The 18,742-nt window shown below is 46.8% G+C and overlaps 1 protein-coding gene across 1 annotated transcript; it reads left to right on the forward strand.

Moving 5' to 3' along the window:
• The first annotated feature begins 1,704 nt into the window (after positions 1 to 1,704).
• On the forward strand, positions 1,705 to 18,262 carry LOC140727343 (SPEG neighbor protein-like). Its single transcript, XM_073044614.1, has 5 exons — positions 1,705 to 1,849; positions 6,735 to 6,862; positions 10,323 to 10,630; positions 14,399 to 14,540; positions 17,888 to 18,262. The coding sequence occupies exons 2-5, from the start codon at positions 6,735 to 6,737 to the stop codon at positions 18,024 to 18,026; spliced, it is 717 nt and encodes a 238-aa protein (XP_072900715.1). The 5' UTR covers positions 1,705 to 1,849; the 3' UTR covers positions 18,027 to 18,262.
• Positions 18,263 to 18,742: the final 480 nt, after the last annotated feature.

Raw genomic sequence — 18,742 nt, forward strand, 5'->3', positions numbered from 1 at the left:
GGCCCAGAACCATCAAATGCTCTTCATATGACAAGCCATTCAATCCCGGAATCATTTTCGAGAATGAAATAATAAGATAAAGAACACAACAATAATAAAAATACAATAAACATTAATACATAGGATAGCTCATAAAGATTGATTGGATAAAATGACGCTAGGCACAAGAGTGTCTATACATAAGGTGACAGAAAGTGATAAAGTAATGGCAGTTGGGGGTGTGGAGGTGTTGATCAGCCTTACTGTTTGGGGAAAGTAACTGTTTTTTTGAGTCCGGTGGTCCTGGTGGGAATGCTAGTTAGCCTCCTCCATGAAGGAAATAGGACAAACAATCCATTTTTCAATATGTTCATGGTTGAACTTGGTGTTAGCTCCATTTTGCTTTCTGAGACGTTGAATAATGACACCGTATCTGCAACTCCCCACAGAACAGGAACAGAATGAGAAATCCTTTGTTATCAAATGTGTCCTAAGTGGGTGAGCCCTGTCTCTGAGCCAGTTCCCGCTTCGTTCTAAATTCCTCCTGGGAGAAATTCACGAGGTTAATTCCTGGGATGTCTGGACTGTCTTACGCAGAGAGGTTAGAGAGACTGGGCTTGTACACGCTGGAATTAAGGAGATTGAGAGGGGATCTGATTGAAACATATAAGATTATTAAGGGATTGGACAAGATAGAGGCAGGAAATATGTTCCAGATGCTGGGAGAGTCCAGAACCAGAGGGCATGGTTTGAGAATAAGGGGTAGGTCATTTAGGACAGAGTTAAGGAAAAACTTCTTCTCCCAGAGAGTTGTGGGGGTCTGGAATGCACTGCCTCGGAAGGTAGTGGAGGCCAATTCTCTGGATGCTTTCAAGAAGGAGCTAGATAGGTATCTTATGGATAGGGGAATCAAGGGATATGGGGACAAGGCAGGAACCGGGTATTGATGGTAGATGATCAGCCATGATCTCAAAATGGCGGCGCAGGCTCGAAGGGCCGAATAGTCTACTTCTGCACCTATTGTCTATTGTCTATTGAAATGTCTCCTCCACATCCACCCTCAGCATTTAAGTTCAAGTTCAGGTCAGGTCAAGTGGATATTATTGTCACTAAAGGTACAATGATACTGGTATGTATTGATCTAATTGACTCAACCTCTCCGTATCTGTCAATGCACACAACCCAGGCACCAACCAGTGAACCTTCTCTACACTGCTTTCCTCTCCCCATCTCCCTCCTCCTTACCCCTCTTCATCTACCTTCCACCCTCTTTCCCCCTCCCCAGCACCCTCCCTTCTCCATCTCCCTCCATTCTCCACCTTCCCTCTCTCTATTTCCCCTTTCCCTCCCTCCCTCTCCATCGCCTCCCTCCATTTCCACTACCCACACGTCCCTCCATCTCCCCATCTTCCTCCCCTGCCCTGGCAGTAGCCCGTGTCTCAGTGTGCGTCGGCGAGACGACCCACCATCTGCTGCGGGGCCACTGGGGAAAAGTCGTCTTGGTCTTCAGTAATTTCCTTACGCAGCAGCCGAGGCCGCAATTAGCGCGGTGGCCCCGGGAGAGGCCGGTCACCGCTATATACGGGCTGGCCAGGCGGCGGGGCTCTGGCCCAGCCCGGAGGCTCCTTCCACCCCCTCCAAAGAAGGCAAGAGAGCTCCAGGAACGCGGGCAGGGTAGGTCCGCCATCCATCACCCCCCCCCCCCCTCCAACGCCAACAACCCTTCCATCCCCTCCTACCACACCCTCTCCGCGCTTATATAACGGCCGATTCTCCCTTCTCCCCCCGGTCCACCTGTTGAGTCTTGCTGTGCTTCTCCTAGTAGGCTGAGGGAGCAGTTTCTTGAGCGAGGAGCCGGCGCTACCCCGGGGTAAGTGAAGGGGGTAAACTGGTAAATTGGTTTATTATTGTCACCAGTGCCATGCTGCCCATACTGACCAATTCATTACAACAGGGAATTAGAATTTGAATTGTCACATGTACCGAGATTCAGTGAAAAACTTATCTTGCATTCTCGGAATCAGAATCAGGTTTATTATCACTGGCCTACGTTGCGACCGCAGTACATTGCGATAGATAATAACAATAATAATGAACTATATTACATTTTTTAAAATATTTCAGAATTAAATGAGTAGTGCAAAAAAAAAAGAAAAAATAGTGAGGAAGTGTACTGGGGTTCATTGTCCATTCGTACATCCGATGACAGAGGGAAGAAGTTGTTTCTAAGATGTTTCTGTTCATACAAAACAAATCATTCGCCTCTTCGTCTGGTCAGGGAGAGCGAGGCGGTGTTAGAAAGGACTTACAGGCAGGTGGTCACACCGGGGCCACGGGAGACAGGCAAGTGGGTCACAGGAGAGGGAAGGAAAAGAGTCAGGTACGAGAGAGTACCCCAGTGGCTGTACCCCTTGACAATAAGTACTCCTGTTTGAGTACTGTTGGGGGTGGGGGGAGAAGCCTACCTGGGGGAAACAACAGTAGCCGTCCCTCTGGCGCAGAGTCCGGCCCTGTAGCTCAGAAGGGTAGGGAAAGGAAGCGGATGGCAGTAGTGATAGGGGACTCTATAGTCAGGAGGGTCAGTCAGGCGATTCTGTGGATGCAGGAAAGAAACTCAGATGGTAGTTTGCCTCCCAGTTGCCAGGGTCTGGAATGTTTCAGATTGCGTCCAAGATGTCCTGCGGTGGCAGGGAGGGAGAACAGCCAGAGGTCGTGGCTCACATATTGGTACCAATGACATGGGTAGGAAAAGGGAAGAGGTCCTGAAAACAGGCTACAGGGAGTTAGGAAGGAAGTTGAGAAGCAGGACCGCAAAGGTAGTAATCTCGGGATTACTGTCTGTGCCACGCGACAGTGAGAATAGGAATAGGATGAGGTGGAGGATAAATGCGTGGCTGAGGGAATGGAGCAGGGGGCAGGGATTCAGATTTCTGGATCATTGGATCCTCTTTTGGGGCAGGTGTGACCTGTACAAAAAGGACAGGTTGCACTTGAATCCCAGGGTAACCAATATCCTGGCGGGAAGGACTGCTAAGGCTACTGAGGAGAGTTTAAACTAGAATTGTTGGGGGGTGGGAACCGAACTGAAGAGACTGGGGAAGAGGCGCTTGGCTCACAAATAGAGAAAGCGTGGAGACTGTATGTGAGGGAGAATAGGCAGGTGACAGAGAAGGGACGCGCTCAGACGGACGGTTTGAGACGTTTAACGCAAGGACTATCGTGAACAAAGCGGATGAGCTTAGATCTTGGATCAGTACTTGGAGCTATGATGTGGTGGCCATTACAGAGACTTGGATGGCTCAGGGGCAGGAATGGTTACTGCAAGTGCTGGGTTTTAGATGTTTCAGAAAGGACAGGGAGGGAGGCAAAAGAGGTGGGGACGTGGCACTGTTGATCAGAGATAGTGTCATGGCTGCAGAAAAGGTGGACGTCATGGAGGGATTGTCTACGGAGTCTCTGTGGGTGGAGGTTAGGAACAGGAAGGGGTCAATAAATAGGTGTTTTTTATAGGCTGCCCAATAGTAACAAGGATATGGAGGAGCAGATAAGGAAACAGATCCTGGAAAGGTGTAATAATAAAAGAGTTGTAGTGGTAGGAGATTTTAATTTCCCAAACGTCGATTGGCATCTCCCTAGAGTGAGGGGTTGAGATGGGGTGGAGTTTGTTAGGTGTGTTCAGGAAGGTTTCCTGACACAGTATGTACATAAGCCTACAAGAGGAGAGGCTGTACTTGATCTGGTATTGGGAAATGAACCTGGTCAGGTGTCAGATCTCTCAGTGGGAGAGCATTTTGGAGATAGTGATCATAATTCTGTCTCCTTTACAATAGCATTGGAGAGGGATAGGAACAGACAAGTTAGAAAAGTGTTTAATTGGAGTAAGGGGAATTATGAGGCTATCAGGCAGGAAATTGGAAGATTAACTTGGGAACAGATGTTCTCAGGGAAAAGTATGGAAGAAATGTGGCAAATGTTCAGGGGATATTTGTGTGATGTTCCGCATAGGTATGTTCCAATGAGACAGGGAAGTTATGGTAGGATACAGGAACTGTGGTATACAAAGGCTGTAATAAATCTAGTCAAGAAGAAAAGAAAAGCTTACAAAAGGTTCAGAGAGCTAGGTAATGATAGAGATCTAGAAGATTATAAGGCTAACTGGAAGGAGTTTAAGATTGAAATTAGGAGAGCCAGAAGGGGCCATGAGAAGGCTTGGCGGACAGGATTAAGGAAAACCGCAAGGCATTATACAAGTATGTGAAGAGAAAGAGGATAAGACGTGAAAGAATAGGACCTATCAAGTGTGACAGTGAGAAAGTTTGTATGGAACCGGAGGAAATAGCAGAGGTACTTAATGAATACTTCAGTATTCACTACGGAAAAGGATCTTGGTGATTGTAGTGATTACTTTCAGCAGACTGAAAAGCTTGAGCATGTAGATATTAAGACAGGGGATGTGCTGGAGTTTTTGGCAAGCATCAAGTTGGATAAGTCGCCGAGATTGGATGAGGTGTACCCCAGGCTTCTGTGGGAGGTGAGGGAGGAGATTGCTGAGCCTCTGGCGATGATCTTTGCATCATCAATGGGGATGGGAGAGGTTCTGGAGGTTTGAAGGGTTGCTAATGTTGTTCCTTTATTCAAGAAAGGGAGTAGAGATAGCCCAGGAAATTATAGACCAGTGAATCTTACTGCAGTGGTTGGTAAGTTTATGGAGAAGATCCTGAGAGGCAGGATTTATGAACATTTGGAGAGGTATAATATGATTAGGAATAGTCAGCATGGCTTTGTCAAGGGCAGGTTGTGTCTTACGAGCCTGACTGAATTTTTTGAAGATGTGGCTAAACACATCGATGAAGGAAGGGCAGTAGATGTAGTGTATATGGATTTCAGCAAGGCATTTGATAAGGTACCCCATGCAAGGCTTATTGAGAAAGTAAGGAGGCATGGGATCCAAGGGGACATTGCTTTGTGGATCCAGAACTGGCTTGCCCACAGAAGGCAAAGAGTGGATGTAGACGGGTCATATTCTGCATGGAGGTCGGTCACCAGTGGTGTGCCTTAGGGATCTGTCCTGGGAGCCCTACTGTTTGTGATTTTTACAAATGACCTGGCTGAGGAAATGGAGGGATGGGTTAATAAGTTTGCTGATGACACAAAGGTTAGAGGTGTTGTACATAGTGTGGAGGGCTGTCAGAGGTTACAGCGGGACATTGATAGCATGCAAAACTGGGCTGAGAAGTGGCAGATGGAGTTCAACTTAGATAAGCATGAAGTGGTTCATTTTGGTAGGTCAAATATGATGACAGAATATAGTATTAATGGTAAGACTCTTGGCAGTGTGGAGGATCAGAGGGAACTTGGGGTCCGAGTCCATAGGATACTCAAAGCTGCTGCGCAGGTTGACTCTGTGGTTAAGAAAGCATACGGTATATTGACCTTCATCAATCATGGAATTGAATTTACGAGCCAAGAGGTAAAGTTGTAGCTATATGGGACCCTGGTCAGACCCCACTTGGAGTACTGTGCTTGGGGTCCAGGTCCATAGACCCCTCAAAGTTGCCGTACAAGTTGACAGGGTGGTTAAGAAGGCGTGTATATCAAAACCAAGACGTACAATGTCATTTGCGTCAACGACCAACGCAGTCTGAGGATGTGCTGGGGGCAGTCCACAAGTGTCGCCATGCTTCTAGCACCAACATAGGATGCCCACAGCTTACTAACCCCAACCCCTATGTCTTTGGAATTTGGGAGGAAACCAGAGCACTAGGAGGAAACTCACGAGGAGAATGAACAAACTCCTTACAGGCAATGGCGAGAATTGAACCGTGATCACTATTGCATTAAACTGCTAAGGTGCCTTGGGTTTAACCCTTGCTTGTCCGGTTCTCAAGCCTCAAGGAAAATGAAGACAGACTCTAGCAGAATCATTTCTGGGGAGGTGAGACCATGTCCTGGGGCGTCAGAGCTCAAAACATGCTGGAGACAGTGATAGAAACTTCTCTCTTGTTTGTGATCTCAGATGAAAGTGTAAATATGTTTACAAATAATACTAAAATTAGACCATAAGAAGAGCATAAGACTAAGGAGCAGAATTAGGCCATTCAGCCCACTGACAGTGCTCCAGCATTCCATCATGGCTGATTTATTTTCCCTCACAACCCCACCTCCTGCTTTTTCCCCGTAACTTAATAAATCAAGAACCTATCAACCTCTGCATTAAATATACCGAATGACTCAACCTCCAGAGCCGTTTGTGGCAATGAATTCCACAGATTCATCAACCTCTGGCTAAAGAGGTTCCCCTTCATCCTCTTTCTAAAGGAACATCCTTGTATTCTGAGGATATGCCCTCTGGCCCTACACTCCCTCACTAGAGGTAATATCCTTTCACTTTATCAAAGTTTTTCAGTATCCGATAGGTTTCAATGAGATCCCGCCTCATTCTTCTAAACTCCAGTAAGTACAGGCCCAGAGCCATCAATCGGTCCATCAAATTAACCCTTTCATTCTCAGGGTAATTCTTGTGATCCTCCTCTGGACCCTCTCCAATGCCAGCATATCTTTCCTTAGATATGGGCCCAAAACTGCTCACAATATGACAAATGTGGTCTGACCAACACCTCAGGTGAAGTTGGAGGCAGTGAACTTGATTGATACACTGGGGTATGGATTACTGCAGAACAGTACAGCAGCTGGAGGGGCTGATTGGCCTCTCCTGCTCTGAATTCACCTGTTTTGTGTGGCTCTGTTGTCCACAGATGTCAAAGACGGCACAGACCCCTGCCAGGAAGGTGGCACCCCCACCTCCGGGATGCACCTTAGACATCAACGACCCTACGGTGCAGGACGCAGCCATCAAAATCCAGGCTTCATTCCGTGGGCACAGGTAGGAGCAAAAGTACAGGCCCTGAAGAGAGGGTCCAGGAAAGCGGGAAGAGCCCACTGGAGTTCACTGAGGGGTTGGGGTCTCAGTAGTGGGTATTGATCATAGGGCATTGTAGCACAGAACCGGCCCTTTGGCTCGCAATGTTGTGCTGATCTTTTAATCTACTCTAAGATCAACTTAACCCTTCCCTCCTACATAACCCTCCATTGTTTTTCATCCATCTGCCTAAGAGTCTCCTTAATGGCACTAATATATATGCCCCACCACCAGCCCCGTCAGGGTGTTCCACACACCCAGTCACTCTCTGTGTAAAAAAGCTTATCTCTAACATTCTCTCTCTCTCTCACACACACACACACACACACACACACACACACACACACACACACACACACACACACACTCACACACACACACACACACACACACACACACACACACACACACACACACTCACACACACACACACACACACACACACACACACACACACACACACACACACACACACACACACACACACACACACTCCCTCTCATCTCAAAATTGAGCCCCCTTGTAGCAGCCATTTCTACCCTGGTAACAAAGTATCTGTCTGATCACTTGATCTGAAGCTCTTGTCACCCTGTACACTTCTATCAAGTCACCTCTCATCCTCTTTTGCCCCAAAGAGAAAAGCCTGAGCTCGCTCAATTTACCCTAATAAGACATGCTCTCTAATCCAGGCAGCATACTGGTAAATCTCTTCTGCACCCTCTCTAAAGCCTCATATCCTTCCTATAATGAGGTGACCCAAGCTGAACAGAATGCTTTAAGTGTCATCTAACCAGGGTTTTACAGAGCTACATTACCTCACATCTCTGGAACTTAATACCCCCGCCATACGCCCTATCAACTTGCAAGTATACGGAGCAAGTTGCCAGAGGAAATGGGTATATTGACAATATTTAAGATTAAGTAATTAAAACATGTACATGAAAACATTGAAACGTACAGTGAAATGCTTCGTCTGTGGCAATGACCAACACACGTCAGAGGATGAGCTGGGGGCATCACTCTCAATGGAAAAAGCCTATCCACATCAACTCTATCTAGCCCCCTCATAATTTTAAATACCTCTATCAAGTCCCCCCTCAACCTTTTACGCTCCAAAGAATAAAGACCTAACTTGTTCAACCTTTCCCTGTAACTTAGGTGCTGAAACCCAGGTAACATTCTAGTAAATCTTCTCTGTACTCTCTCTATTTTGTTGACATCTTTCCTATAATTCGGTGACCAGAACTCGTCAAGTCAAGTCAAGTCAACTTTTATTGTCATTTCGACCATAACTGCTGGTACAGTGCATAGTAAAAATGAGACAACGTTTTTCAGGACCATGGTTTACATGACACAGTACAAAAAAACTAGACTGAACTACGTAATAAAAAAAACAACACAGAGAAAGCTACACTAGACTACAGACCTACACTGGACTGCATAAAGTGCACAAAAACAGTGCAGACATTACAATAAATAATAAACAGGACAGTAGGGCAAGGTGTCAGTCCAGGCTTCGGGTATTGAGGAGTCTGATAGCTTGGGGGAAGAAACTGTTACATAGTCTGGTCGTGAGAGCCCGAATGCTTCAGTGCCTTTTCCCAGACGGCAGGAGGGAGAAGAGATTGTATGAACTGTACACAATACTCCAAATTTGGCCTCACCAATGCCTTGTACAATTTTAACATTACATCCCTGTACTCAATGATCCACTTGATCTAACCCTCTTATTATCTTGCACACCTCTATCAGACCACTTTCACTCCGAAGAGTAAAGTCAACCTGTCCTCATGCTCTCTAATCCAGGCAGAATCCTGGCAAATCTCCTCTGCACTCTCTCTAAAACTTCCACATCTTTCTACATGCTGAAGTAACCAGAAATGAACAAGTGTGGTTTAACCTGGGCTTTATAGAGCAGCAACGTTAGTTTGCCATCTTGAACTCAATCCCCTGACTAATGGAAGCCAATACACCATACTCAAACCATACACCTTCTTAACCACCCTATCAACAGAAAGTGCTGGAAAACCTCATCAGGTCAAGCAGCATCTGTAGAGAGAGAAACGGATTTGATGCTTAGAGTTAGAAACTCTTATTCAGAACTGAGAGAGATCAAGTCTTGATAAGCAATGGGTGTTGAAAGGTTACTGATGATGAAGTGTGGAGTCAAGTTTACAGATGGTTCAGCTGTGACATCATTAAATGGTGGGGCAGGATCAAGGGGCCGAGCGGCCTCCTCCTAATTCAGTGTCCAACCCCAACCGGCTGTGAGAAGTGGTGTTTTAAGAGGGTGGGAATGGAGGGTTGTGGGTCACGTGCAGGCAGAAGAGATTTAGTTTAACTCAATATTGTGTTCAGCACAGACATTGTGGACTGAAGGGCTTGTTTGTCTGGTGTTCTGAGCTGGTGGTGTGTGAGAGCGAGAGTATCTCCGTGTGTGTGAGTGTATGTGTATCTGTTTTGGATGTGTGTGCACGAGTTTTGTTTGTGTATGTCAAAGTTCGAAGTAAATGGATTATCAAAGTACCTATACATATCTTATACATACAACCCTGAGATTCATTTTCTTGCGGGCATACTCAGTAAGCCCAAAAACCATAATAGAATCAGTGAAAGATCACACCAACAGGGTGGACAACCAGTGTGCAAAAGACAACAAACTGTGCAAATACACAAGAAAATAAAGAAATAACAATAAAAAATAAGTAACCTGAGATGAAGAGTCGTTGAAGGTGTAGGAACAGTTCCGTGATGGGGCAAGTGAAGTGAGTGAGGTTATCCCCACTGGTTCAGGAGCCTGATGGCTGGGGGCTAATGACTGTTCCTGAACCCGGTGGTGTGGGTCCTGCGGCTCCCGATCGCAGCAGCGAGAATGGAGCATGTCCTTGGCGGTGGGAGTCCCTGATGATGAATGCTGCTTTTCTGCAACAATGCTCCATGTAGATGTGCTCAATGTGGGGAGGGCCTTCCCCTGATGGACTGACTTGTATTCGCTACTTTTTGCAGGATTTTCCATTCAAGGGTATTGGTGTTTCCATTCTGGGCTGTGATGCAACCAGTCAATATACTCTCCATCTATAGAAGTTTGTCAAAGTTTCAGATGCCATGCCGAATCTTCACAAACTTCTAAGGAAGTAGAGGCTACTGCTGTGCTTTCTATGTATGTGCACTTACGTGCTGTGCCCAGGACAGCTCCTCTGAAATGATAACACTGAGGAATTTAAAGTTTATGACCCTCTCCACCTCAGATCCCAGATGAGGAATGGCTCATAGATCTGTGTTGATGTGTATTTGGGGAGTGTGAGTGTGTGTGTGTGAGCCACTGACCCTGCATGTGTGTGCCTGCCCTTGGCCCTGTGTGTGTAGTGGAGGGGAAGGTGAGGTGCAATGCCCCTGGCTCCAACCCCTCCATTGCTGGCTGCAGATCGCGCAGGGAACTGCGGGAGAAGGGCCCGCCCCGCATCCTGAAAGACCTGAAGGATGTTGTCCTGATCGAGGGCAGTGCAGCCAGGCTCGACTGCAGGGTCAGCGCCTTCCCGGACCCCATGATCCGCTGGTTCAAGGACGGCCGGGAACTCAAGGATGGGCCCAAGTACCGCTACATGTTTGAGGACCCAGACGTGGTGGCGTTGGTGGTCAGGGACGGGACTCTATCAGACCTGGGCAAATACACCATCTCCATCACCAACACCTTTGGAGAGGCGTATGACTCCGCAAAGATCATCATTGAAGGTGAGAGGCCTCAGCAAAGATTAAAAATTACATTTATTTATCACATGTACAGTAACTGAAGCATACAGTAAAATGTTTTTGTTAGTGTCAATGACCATCACAATCTGAGGATATGCATGGGGGCAGCTCGCAGGTGTCATTATGTTTGTGGCACCAACAAATAACTAACCCTAACCCGCGTGGGGTGCGGGGAGAGAATCGAAGCACCAGGAGGAAATCCACACGGACACGGGAAAACATACAGACTCCTTACGGACGGTGACGGGATCGCTGGCAAAGTGTTGCGTTTCACTGCCACACTGCCGGTGTGACCCACTTCTAACTTGATTCACAGCCCTCTGAACTTCTGTCCCACGGGTATCCAGAGCCCAGACACTTCTGAAACAGTACACCACAGCGACAGGCCCTTTGGTCCACAGTACCTGTGCGGAACACAATGCCAAATTAAACTAAGTCCCTCCTGCGTGCACACGATCCTGCTCCCTCTCTATTCACTACGTCGGTCTAACAACCTCATAAACACCACTTTGTACCTGCCCCCACCTTCACCATGGCACAAACCACTCTCTGTATAAAAAAGCAACTTGCCCTGCACGTCTCCTTTAAACTTCCTCTCCTGCATGTCTTCTAGAACATGGATCGGTACGGTGCAGTACAGGTCCTTCACCCATGACAACCTTTTAACCTACTCAAAGATCAGCCTCTCCTCCCACATAGCCCTCCATTTTTCTATCATCCATGTGTTTAACTAGGAGTCTCTTAAATAATTCTACCACTACCCCGGCAGTGTGTTCCATCCACTCTGTGTGAAAAAAACTTACCTCTGACATCCCCCCATACTTTCCCCCAGACACCTCAAAGTTATACCCCCTTGTACTGGCCACTTCCACCCTGCAAGAAGTCTCTGGCTATCCACTCGATCCATGCTGCTTATCACCTTATGCAGCTCGTCCTCTTATCTAAAAGGAGAAAAGCCCTGGCTCACTTCAGCCTGTTCCTCAACCTGTCCTCTAGTAGCTGATACTTCTAAATTAGGAAAAGCACTCTCTACGCTCTCATAACTTGATAAATTTTAATAATGTTATAATTTTATGCCTTTCATAATGTTATAAATCTCTATTGGATCTCCTCTGACACTCCAGAGAGAACAACCCAAGTTTGTTCAACCTCTCGTTGCTTGTTGGCTCCATTCCAGTGAAAATGCGCGTGGTCTGACAAGACCGGTATTTTGTTGCTCTTGGGAAGGGAGTGGTGAACAGCATTCCTTGCTGTGGTCCTTCTGGTGCAGGTGGGCAGGGAGTTCCACGGGTTTAGCCCGGTGCTGATGGACCAGTTGTAGTGACGTGGTAGGTAAACCATATCTTTATTATTATGCAGTGTGGAACAGGCCCTTCTCACCCTTCAAGCTGTGCCAACCAGCAACCCACCAGTTTAACCGGGCCTAATCACAGGAGAGGTTATAATGACCAATTAACTTACTAACCGGTCTTTAGACTGTGGGAGGAAACCAGAGAACCCCGAGGAAACCTACGTATGCATGAGCTTACAGAGGATGCCGGAATTGAACTCTGAACTCAGACGCCCCAAACTGTAATAGCATCACGCTAACCGCTACACTACCATGGAATCAGATTGGTTGTGAGAATGCGGCAAATGTGAATCAGCCGACTCCACAGTGAATCAATTGGGCCTCCTGCGTGCGGGAGACACTCTCTTTTGGTGGGGGCTCTCACGTTTTTCATCTTGCAGGGTCCGGCTCTGTGAGTTGCTCGGCGTGTACAGTGGTTAATGTGACTCAGTCACAGGGGAATGTACGAACTCCTTACAGACAGCAGTCTTTTTCCCAGGGTTGGGGAATCAAGAACTAGAGGGCACAGGTTTACAGTGAGAGTGGAAAAATGTAATAGGAACTTGAGAGGCAAGTTTTTCACCCAGAGAGTGGTCAGCAACCAGAGGAAGTGGTTGGGGCAAGTACATTAATAATTGGACACTTGGACATGGATAGGAAATGCTTAGAGGAATATGGGCCAAATGCAGACAGATGGAATTAAGTTGGACAGGAATTTTGGTCAGTATGGACCAGTTGGGCCAAAGGGCCTGTTTCGGTACTGTATGACTCAGCATGTCTACATGAGGTGAGAGAAACCTTCAGAGTTCCTGGCCAGGACCGGAACTCAGCAATGGTTGCTATCCCAACACCTTGACAGATTTCTCCTTCCTTCCACAGATGCTGCCTGACCGGCCGAGTTCTTCCAGCATTTCCTGTTTTGTTTCTACTGTAGGTTATCCATCGGCTCAGTTTTCTCTCTCCATAGGGGCTGCCTGATCTGCTGGGTTTTTCTAATGTTCTTTTCAGTAACAGCTCTGAATTACATTTCACAGCTTTTAAATCCCTTTCTCACTCTACCCCTCCTCCTTTCCCACTCTTTCTCTCCCACCCCATCATGATCCCCCCACCCCTCCTCCTGCTCCCTCCCCTACTCATCCTATCCTCCTCCCCTGCTCCATTTACCCCTCTCCTCTTCCTTTTCTCTCTCCCTCACCCCCTCTTAACCTTCACCCACCTTTTGCCTCCCACAGCACCCTTGCCCCCCCTGCTGACCCCACTCTCATGCCTTGCCCCTCTCGCAAACCAACAACCCTTCATCGCTCTGTTCCATCCTCCCCTCTTGCTTCCCTCATCTCCCCCTCTCTGTGCCACCCTCTCCACCTACTTCTCCACTCCCCCTCTCTCACTCCCCCACTGCCTGCAATAACTACTACCCTGATGGTTCTATAAACATTGTGATTACCATGACAACCATGGTCTCACCTGATCAGCGATGTTCCCTGTATCTTATCCATTCCTATGACAACTTTAAACCAACCTGTTCTCCACTCTCTACCAGTCCTGATGTTGACTAATTGACCTGAGCTGTGAATTTGGTTTCTCTACCCACAGATGCTGCCTACCCTGCCCAGTGTTTCCAACACGTTTCTGTTTTTACTTCAGAATTCCAGCACCTGTGGCTTTTTCTTTGACCTTTTTTCTACCACTCTATATCTCCTGTTATTCTTCCTCTGTGATCTCAGATACACAACATCTGAAAAGAGATTTGAACAAGAACTTCCTATAGGCGATTCAGAGGAGGAAGGGAAACTCATTGGGGAGCTCATTGATTGGGCTAGTATGTTCTTGATGGGTTGAGCAGCCAGACCCTGAGATGCAATAGAAAGTATAACTTCATTTGTCACATGTACCTTGAAACATAAGAATATATAGTGAAATATGTCGCTGCTTTCTGAGGATGTGCTGTGGTCATCCCAGAAGTACATCAAGGTAGTATGTGCACAGCTTTCTCACGCTAACCGGACGTCTTTGGAATGTGGGAGAAACCCACAGAATGATGGGGAGGACAAACAAACTCCTTACAGGCAGTATTTGAACCGGGTTGCTGCTTTGCCACTATGTCACACTAAAACTAGTGTGTTTGTGATGGGCTGAACAGCCAGTCCCTGAGATTCCATGGAGTTTGAGCTTCTGCCTTTCAAATCTCTTGGGACTGGGGCCAAGGAACCAGCCACGTGCCTGGTGACAGGCTTGTGTGTTGATTGTTGGGTAGTGGGACTTGCTCCGTGCTAATGAGTGACCCTGTAGGGTGAAGTATGTGAGACTCACAGTTTGCAATCACTTAACAGCCTTTCTCTTGCATCTGCCAAGATCTCCACTGCCTGCCCCGTAGCCCTTGCACTCTGATCATCCTCAACTTCTCGGTCTTGTCCACGCAGTTCCAGGGAAGATTGAGAAGGGGCCAGATAACGTGAAAGCAAAGGTCGGGCAGACGGTGAAGCTGGTGGCACATATCAGCGGGGAGCCGGAGCCTGACGTTGGATGGGCAAAGAACGGGGAGGATATCGAGGAGGATGAGAGGTAACAGACTGCCTCAAATCATGCACTCACAGAGGCTGAAATTGCTTCCATTTCAGTCCAGTCGATTTATTGAGAAATGGGCCAAATAATGGCAGGTGGAATGTAATGCAGACAAGCATGAGGTGTTGCACTTTGGGAGGACAAACCAGGGTAGGACTTGCATGTTGAACAGTACGGAATGGAGGAGTACAGTAGAACAGAGGAATTTGGGAATACAGACCCATAACTCCTTGGTAACACACACAAAATGCTGGAGGAACACAGAAGGTCGGGAAGTATCTCTTGAAAGGAATAAAGAGTCAATGTTTTGGGCAAGGACCCTACACGGGAATTAGCATGCCTGAAACAATGACGTTTTATCCCCTTCCATAGGGGATTTCCTCCAGCTTGACCTGATTTCCTCCAGCATTTTGAGTCTGTTACTCTGGATTTCCAGCATCTGCAGAATCTCTTGTGTCCATAGTTCTTTAAAAGTAGCATCACAGATAGAGAAGGTTGAAAAGAGAGCTTTTGGCACATTGACCTTCATAAAACAGAGCATTGAGTTGGGAAGTTATGCTGAAGTTGTACAAGACTTTGGTAAGGCCTAATTTGGAATATTGTCGCAGTTCTGATCACCTACTTACAGAGGGTGGTGCGAGTGTGGAATGAGCTGCCAGTGGAAGTGGTAGATGTGGGTTTGATCTCAACATTTAAAAGAAGTTTGGATACGTACATGAATGAGAGGGGTACAGAGGACTATGGTCTGGGTGAAGGTTAGTGGGACTAGGCAGATAGCATGAACTAGAAGGCTGAAAGGCCTGTTCCTGTGCTGTAGTGTTCTGTGGCTCTATTGCATTTGGATTATACCCTCATCTGATCTGTCTGACAGGGAGGTATTCTAGAAGAGTGTGTTCGTTCGGCTGTGTAGGTCTCCGTGCTTGTGAATAAGTATTCAATATCTATTATGAGAAGAGTGGCTGTGTGTGATACAGTCAGTGGGATTTTACTATTCCTACAAAATGGTATATCTTTGTGCAGTGGGAAGTTTCTGTACTGGGGCTCTGGCAGTAGTGAATATGTTCTAATGTGCTGTGCAATACACGCCCAGTATTTGCCGCTGTCCTTGGTGCTGAATGCTTTCCCCATGACTGTTGCATTATTTAGTAGTTCAGAAATCTCTATAATGCCCCCATGCTTGGACAGTTTCCTAGAGTAATCTGTGCTGTTTGGGGGGGGGGGGGTAGTGCGCAAGAGACTGCACACTCTGGAATCCGGAGCAACACACTACCTGCTGGAGGAACAAAAAGGGTCATAGAGTCATAGAGTACAACAACACAGAAACAGGCCCTTCAGCCTAGCTTGTCAACAACTATTACTTTACATGGGAATTACATGGTATTACTATTACTTCCCATCAACCTGCATCTGGACCATACCCTCCACACCCCTCCCATCCAAACTTCTAGATGTTGTAATCGCACCTGCATCCATCACTTCTCTTGGCAGCTCATTCCACACTCCCACCATCCTCTGAGCAAAAATGTTCCCCCTCATGTTCCCCTTAAATATTTCTCTTTCACCCTTAATGCATGACCTTTAGTTCTGGACTCACTCAATCTCAATGGGAAAAGCCTGCTTGCATTTACCCTGTCTATACCCCTCATACTTTTGTATATTTCTGTGGGAACAATCCCTGCCAAATGTTGACTATTTATTTCTCCCACAGATGCTGCTCAACCCACTGTGTTCATAGAACAGTACAGCACAGCACAGGCCCTTCAGCCCATGGTGTTGTGCCAGCCATTTACCCTCAATCTAACTCTTCCCTTCTACTTAGCCCTCCATTTGTCCATCATCCACGTGCCTATCTAAGAGTTTTATAAGTGGCTCTAATGTACTTCCCTCTATCGCCACCCCCTGGCAGGACATTACATCCACCCACCAGTCTCTGTGTTAAAAAAACATAAACCTCTGGCATCCCCTCCTTTTCTCCAATCACCTTAAAATTATGACCCTTCATATAAGCCATTTCAGCCCTGGGAGTCTCCGGCTGTCTACTTGATCTATGTGCCTTATCACATTGTACATCTCTGTCAAGTCACCACTCACCCTCCTTCGCTCCAAAGAGAAAAACCTTTCATCATAAGACATACTCTGGGTAGTGTCCTGGTAAATCTCCTCTGCACCCCCTCTAAAGCTTCCACATCCTTCCTATAATGAAGTGACCAGAAATAAACACAATATTCCACGTGTGGTCTAACTGGAGTTTTAAAGCGAGAGCTGTAACATTACCTTGCAGCTCTTGAACTCAGTCCCCCAATTAATGAAGGCCAACACATCATACACATTCTTAATAACTTTTTCAACTTATGTGGCAATTTTGAGGGATCTACGGATGTGGACCTCAAGTTCCCTCTGTTCCTCCACATTGCTGAGAAACCTGACATTAACCCTGTATTGTCTTCAAGTTCGACCTTACAAAGTGATTAACTCCACATTTGTCTGGATTGAACTCTATCAGCTTCTTCTTGTCCCAGCTTTGCATCCTGTCAATGCCCCATTGTAACCCATGACTATCCACAGCTCCACCAACCTGATGTCTCTGCAGTCTTGGTTGTTTTTACAGTTCTTTCTGTGTCTTCCTTTCCACCCTGGATAAATTCTGTCTGCCCTTCAGTGTGGCAATTTTTGTTCCATTTCTGATGGTGATTAAGTTAAAAAAATTTGGAATACGTCTCCCTGTCAAGGAGTGATAGAGTCACAGTCTAATCATGAGGTAAAAGTAAATTGCTTGGAGTATTGTGTGCAGTTCTGGTCACTACAGTATAGGAAGGATGTAATTGTTTCTGGAGAGAATGTAGACGAGATTCACCAGGAAGTTGCCTGGCTTGGAGGGTTTTAGCTACCATGGAGAGATTGGATACAACAACCTCCCTTTAGAACAAAGATGAGCCAGAAGGTGGTGGATCTGTAGGAATTGTTGCCACAGATGGGTATGGAGGCCAAGTCATTGGATATATAGTATTTAAAGATGAGGTTGATTAGTCAGGGTGTCAAAGAGCAGAAGGCAGAAAAATTGGGTTGAGAGGGATATTAAATCAAACATGATGGAATGGTAGCACAAACTCAATGGGCCAAATGGCCTAATTCTGCTCCTATCTCATGCTCTCTCTCTCTCTCTCTCTCTCTCTCTCTCTCTCTCTCTCTCTCTCTCTCTCTCTCTCTCTCTCTCTCTCTCTCTCTCTCTCTCTCTCTCTCTCTCTCTCTCTCTCTCTCTCTCTCTCTCCCTCTCTCCCTCTCTCCCTCTCCCCTTGCTCCCTGTCTCCCTCCCTCCCCTGCTCACTCTTTCCCTCTGTCACATACAGGATCTTCTATGATATCGAGGTAGACACAACAACTCTGACAATCAAAAACGTTACAAAAGCGGATGCTGGCAAGTACGAAGTGTTTGTGGAGAACAGCTTGGGGATGGATCAGTCTTTTGCGAGAGTCGACGTTAACTGAGCCTGCAGTTGTCAAACCTCACTCATCCTTTCTCTTTCCCCGACTGTGGTCTGAAAGTACCAGCAATCCTTTGTCCCAGTTCAGATCCGGAGAGCAAGCAATGGGAACTTAAGGGAATTTTACTGAGAGTTCCCAGAGACACTATTTGCCCCCTCTTAAACTGCACTGCTCTCCTTCTGAGCCAGCTCAGAGCCATAACTTTTGTTTAAAATAAATATTTGAAACAGTTTCATTTACACAGCTGTCTGTGTGTGTTGAAAACACAAGAGATTCTGCAGATGCTGGAAATCCAGAGTCTCTCTCTCTCTCTCACACACACACACACACACACACAAGAATAAGGTGGGGAGAGGGGAAGGGTGTTCACAACTTATTAACCCTAACTCGTCTGTCTTTGGACTGTGGGAAGAAAGTGAAGCACCCGAGCGAACCTAGGAGGTCAGGGGCAGCATGTACCAGCGCCTCGCCGACAGCGGCAGGAATTGACCCGGATCGCTGGCGGTAGAGCGTTACACCGACCAGTCTAGGATTTACACCTGCGTCAGGTGGATTTGCAAGCTCCAGCAGAAGTGGACAGCACAGAGCACTATCTCCAGCTTCCGAGAGCCAGGTTCGATCCTGATCGCCGCAGGTGCCCGCATGTTCTCCCCGTGACCATAAACACTACTTCAATGAGTTTTTTTTTGCACTATTTATTAAATTGGTAATTTATAGTA

The sequence above is a fragment of the Hemitrygon akajei genome, chromosome 5 (assembly GCF_048418815.1).
Source record: "Hemitrygon akajei chromosome 5, sHemAka1.3, whole genome shotgun sequence".
Lineage (NCBI taxonomy): Eukaryota > Metazoa > Chordata > Chondrichthyes > Myliobatiformes > Dasyatidae > Hemitrygon > Hemitrygon akajei.

Coding starts and splice junctions, on each gene's coding strand:
- LOC140727343 (XM_073044614.1), top strand. CDS start 6,735: ATGTCAAAGACGGCACAGACCCCTGCCAGGAAGGTGGCACCCCCACCT. Junction 6,863..10,322: donor GCTTCATTCCGTGGGCACAG/GTAGGAGCAAAA, acceptor TGCTGGCTGCAG/ATCGCGCAGGGAACTGCGGG. Junction 14,541..17,887: donor GATATCGAGGAGGATGAGAG/GTAACAGACTGC, acceptor TGTCACATACAG/GATCTTCTATGATATCGAGG.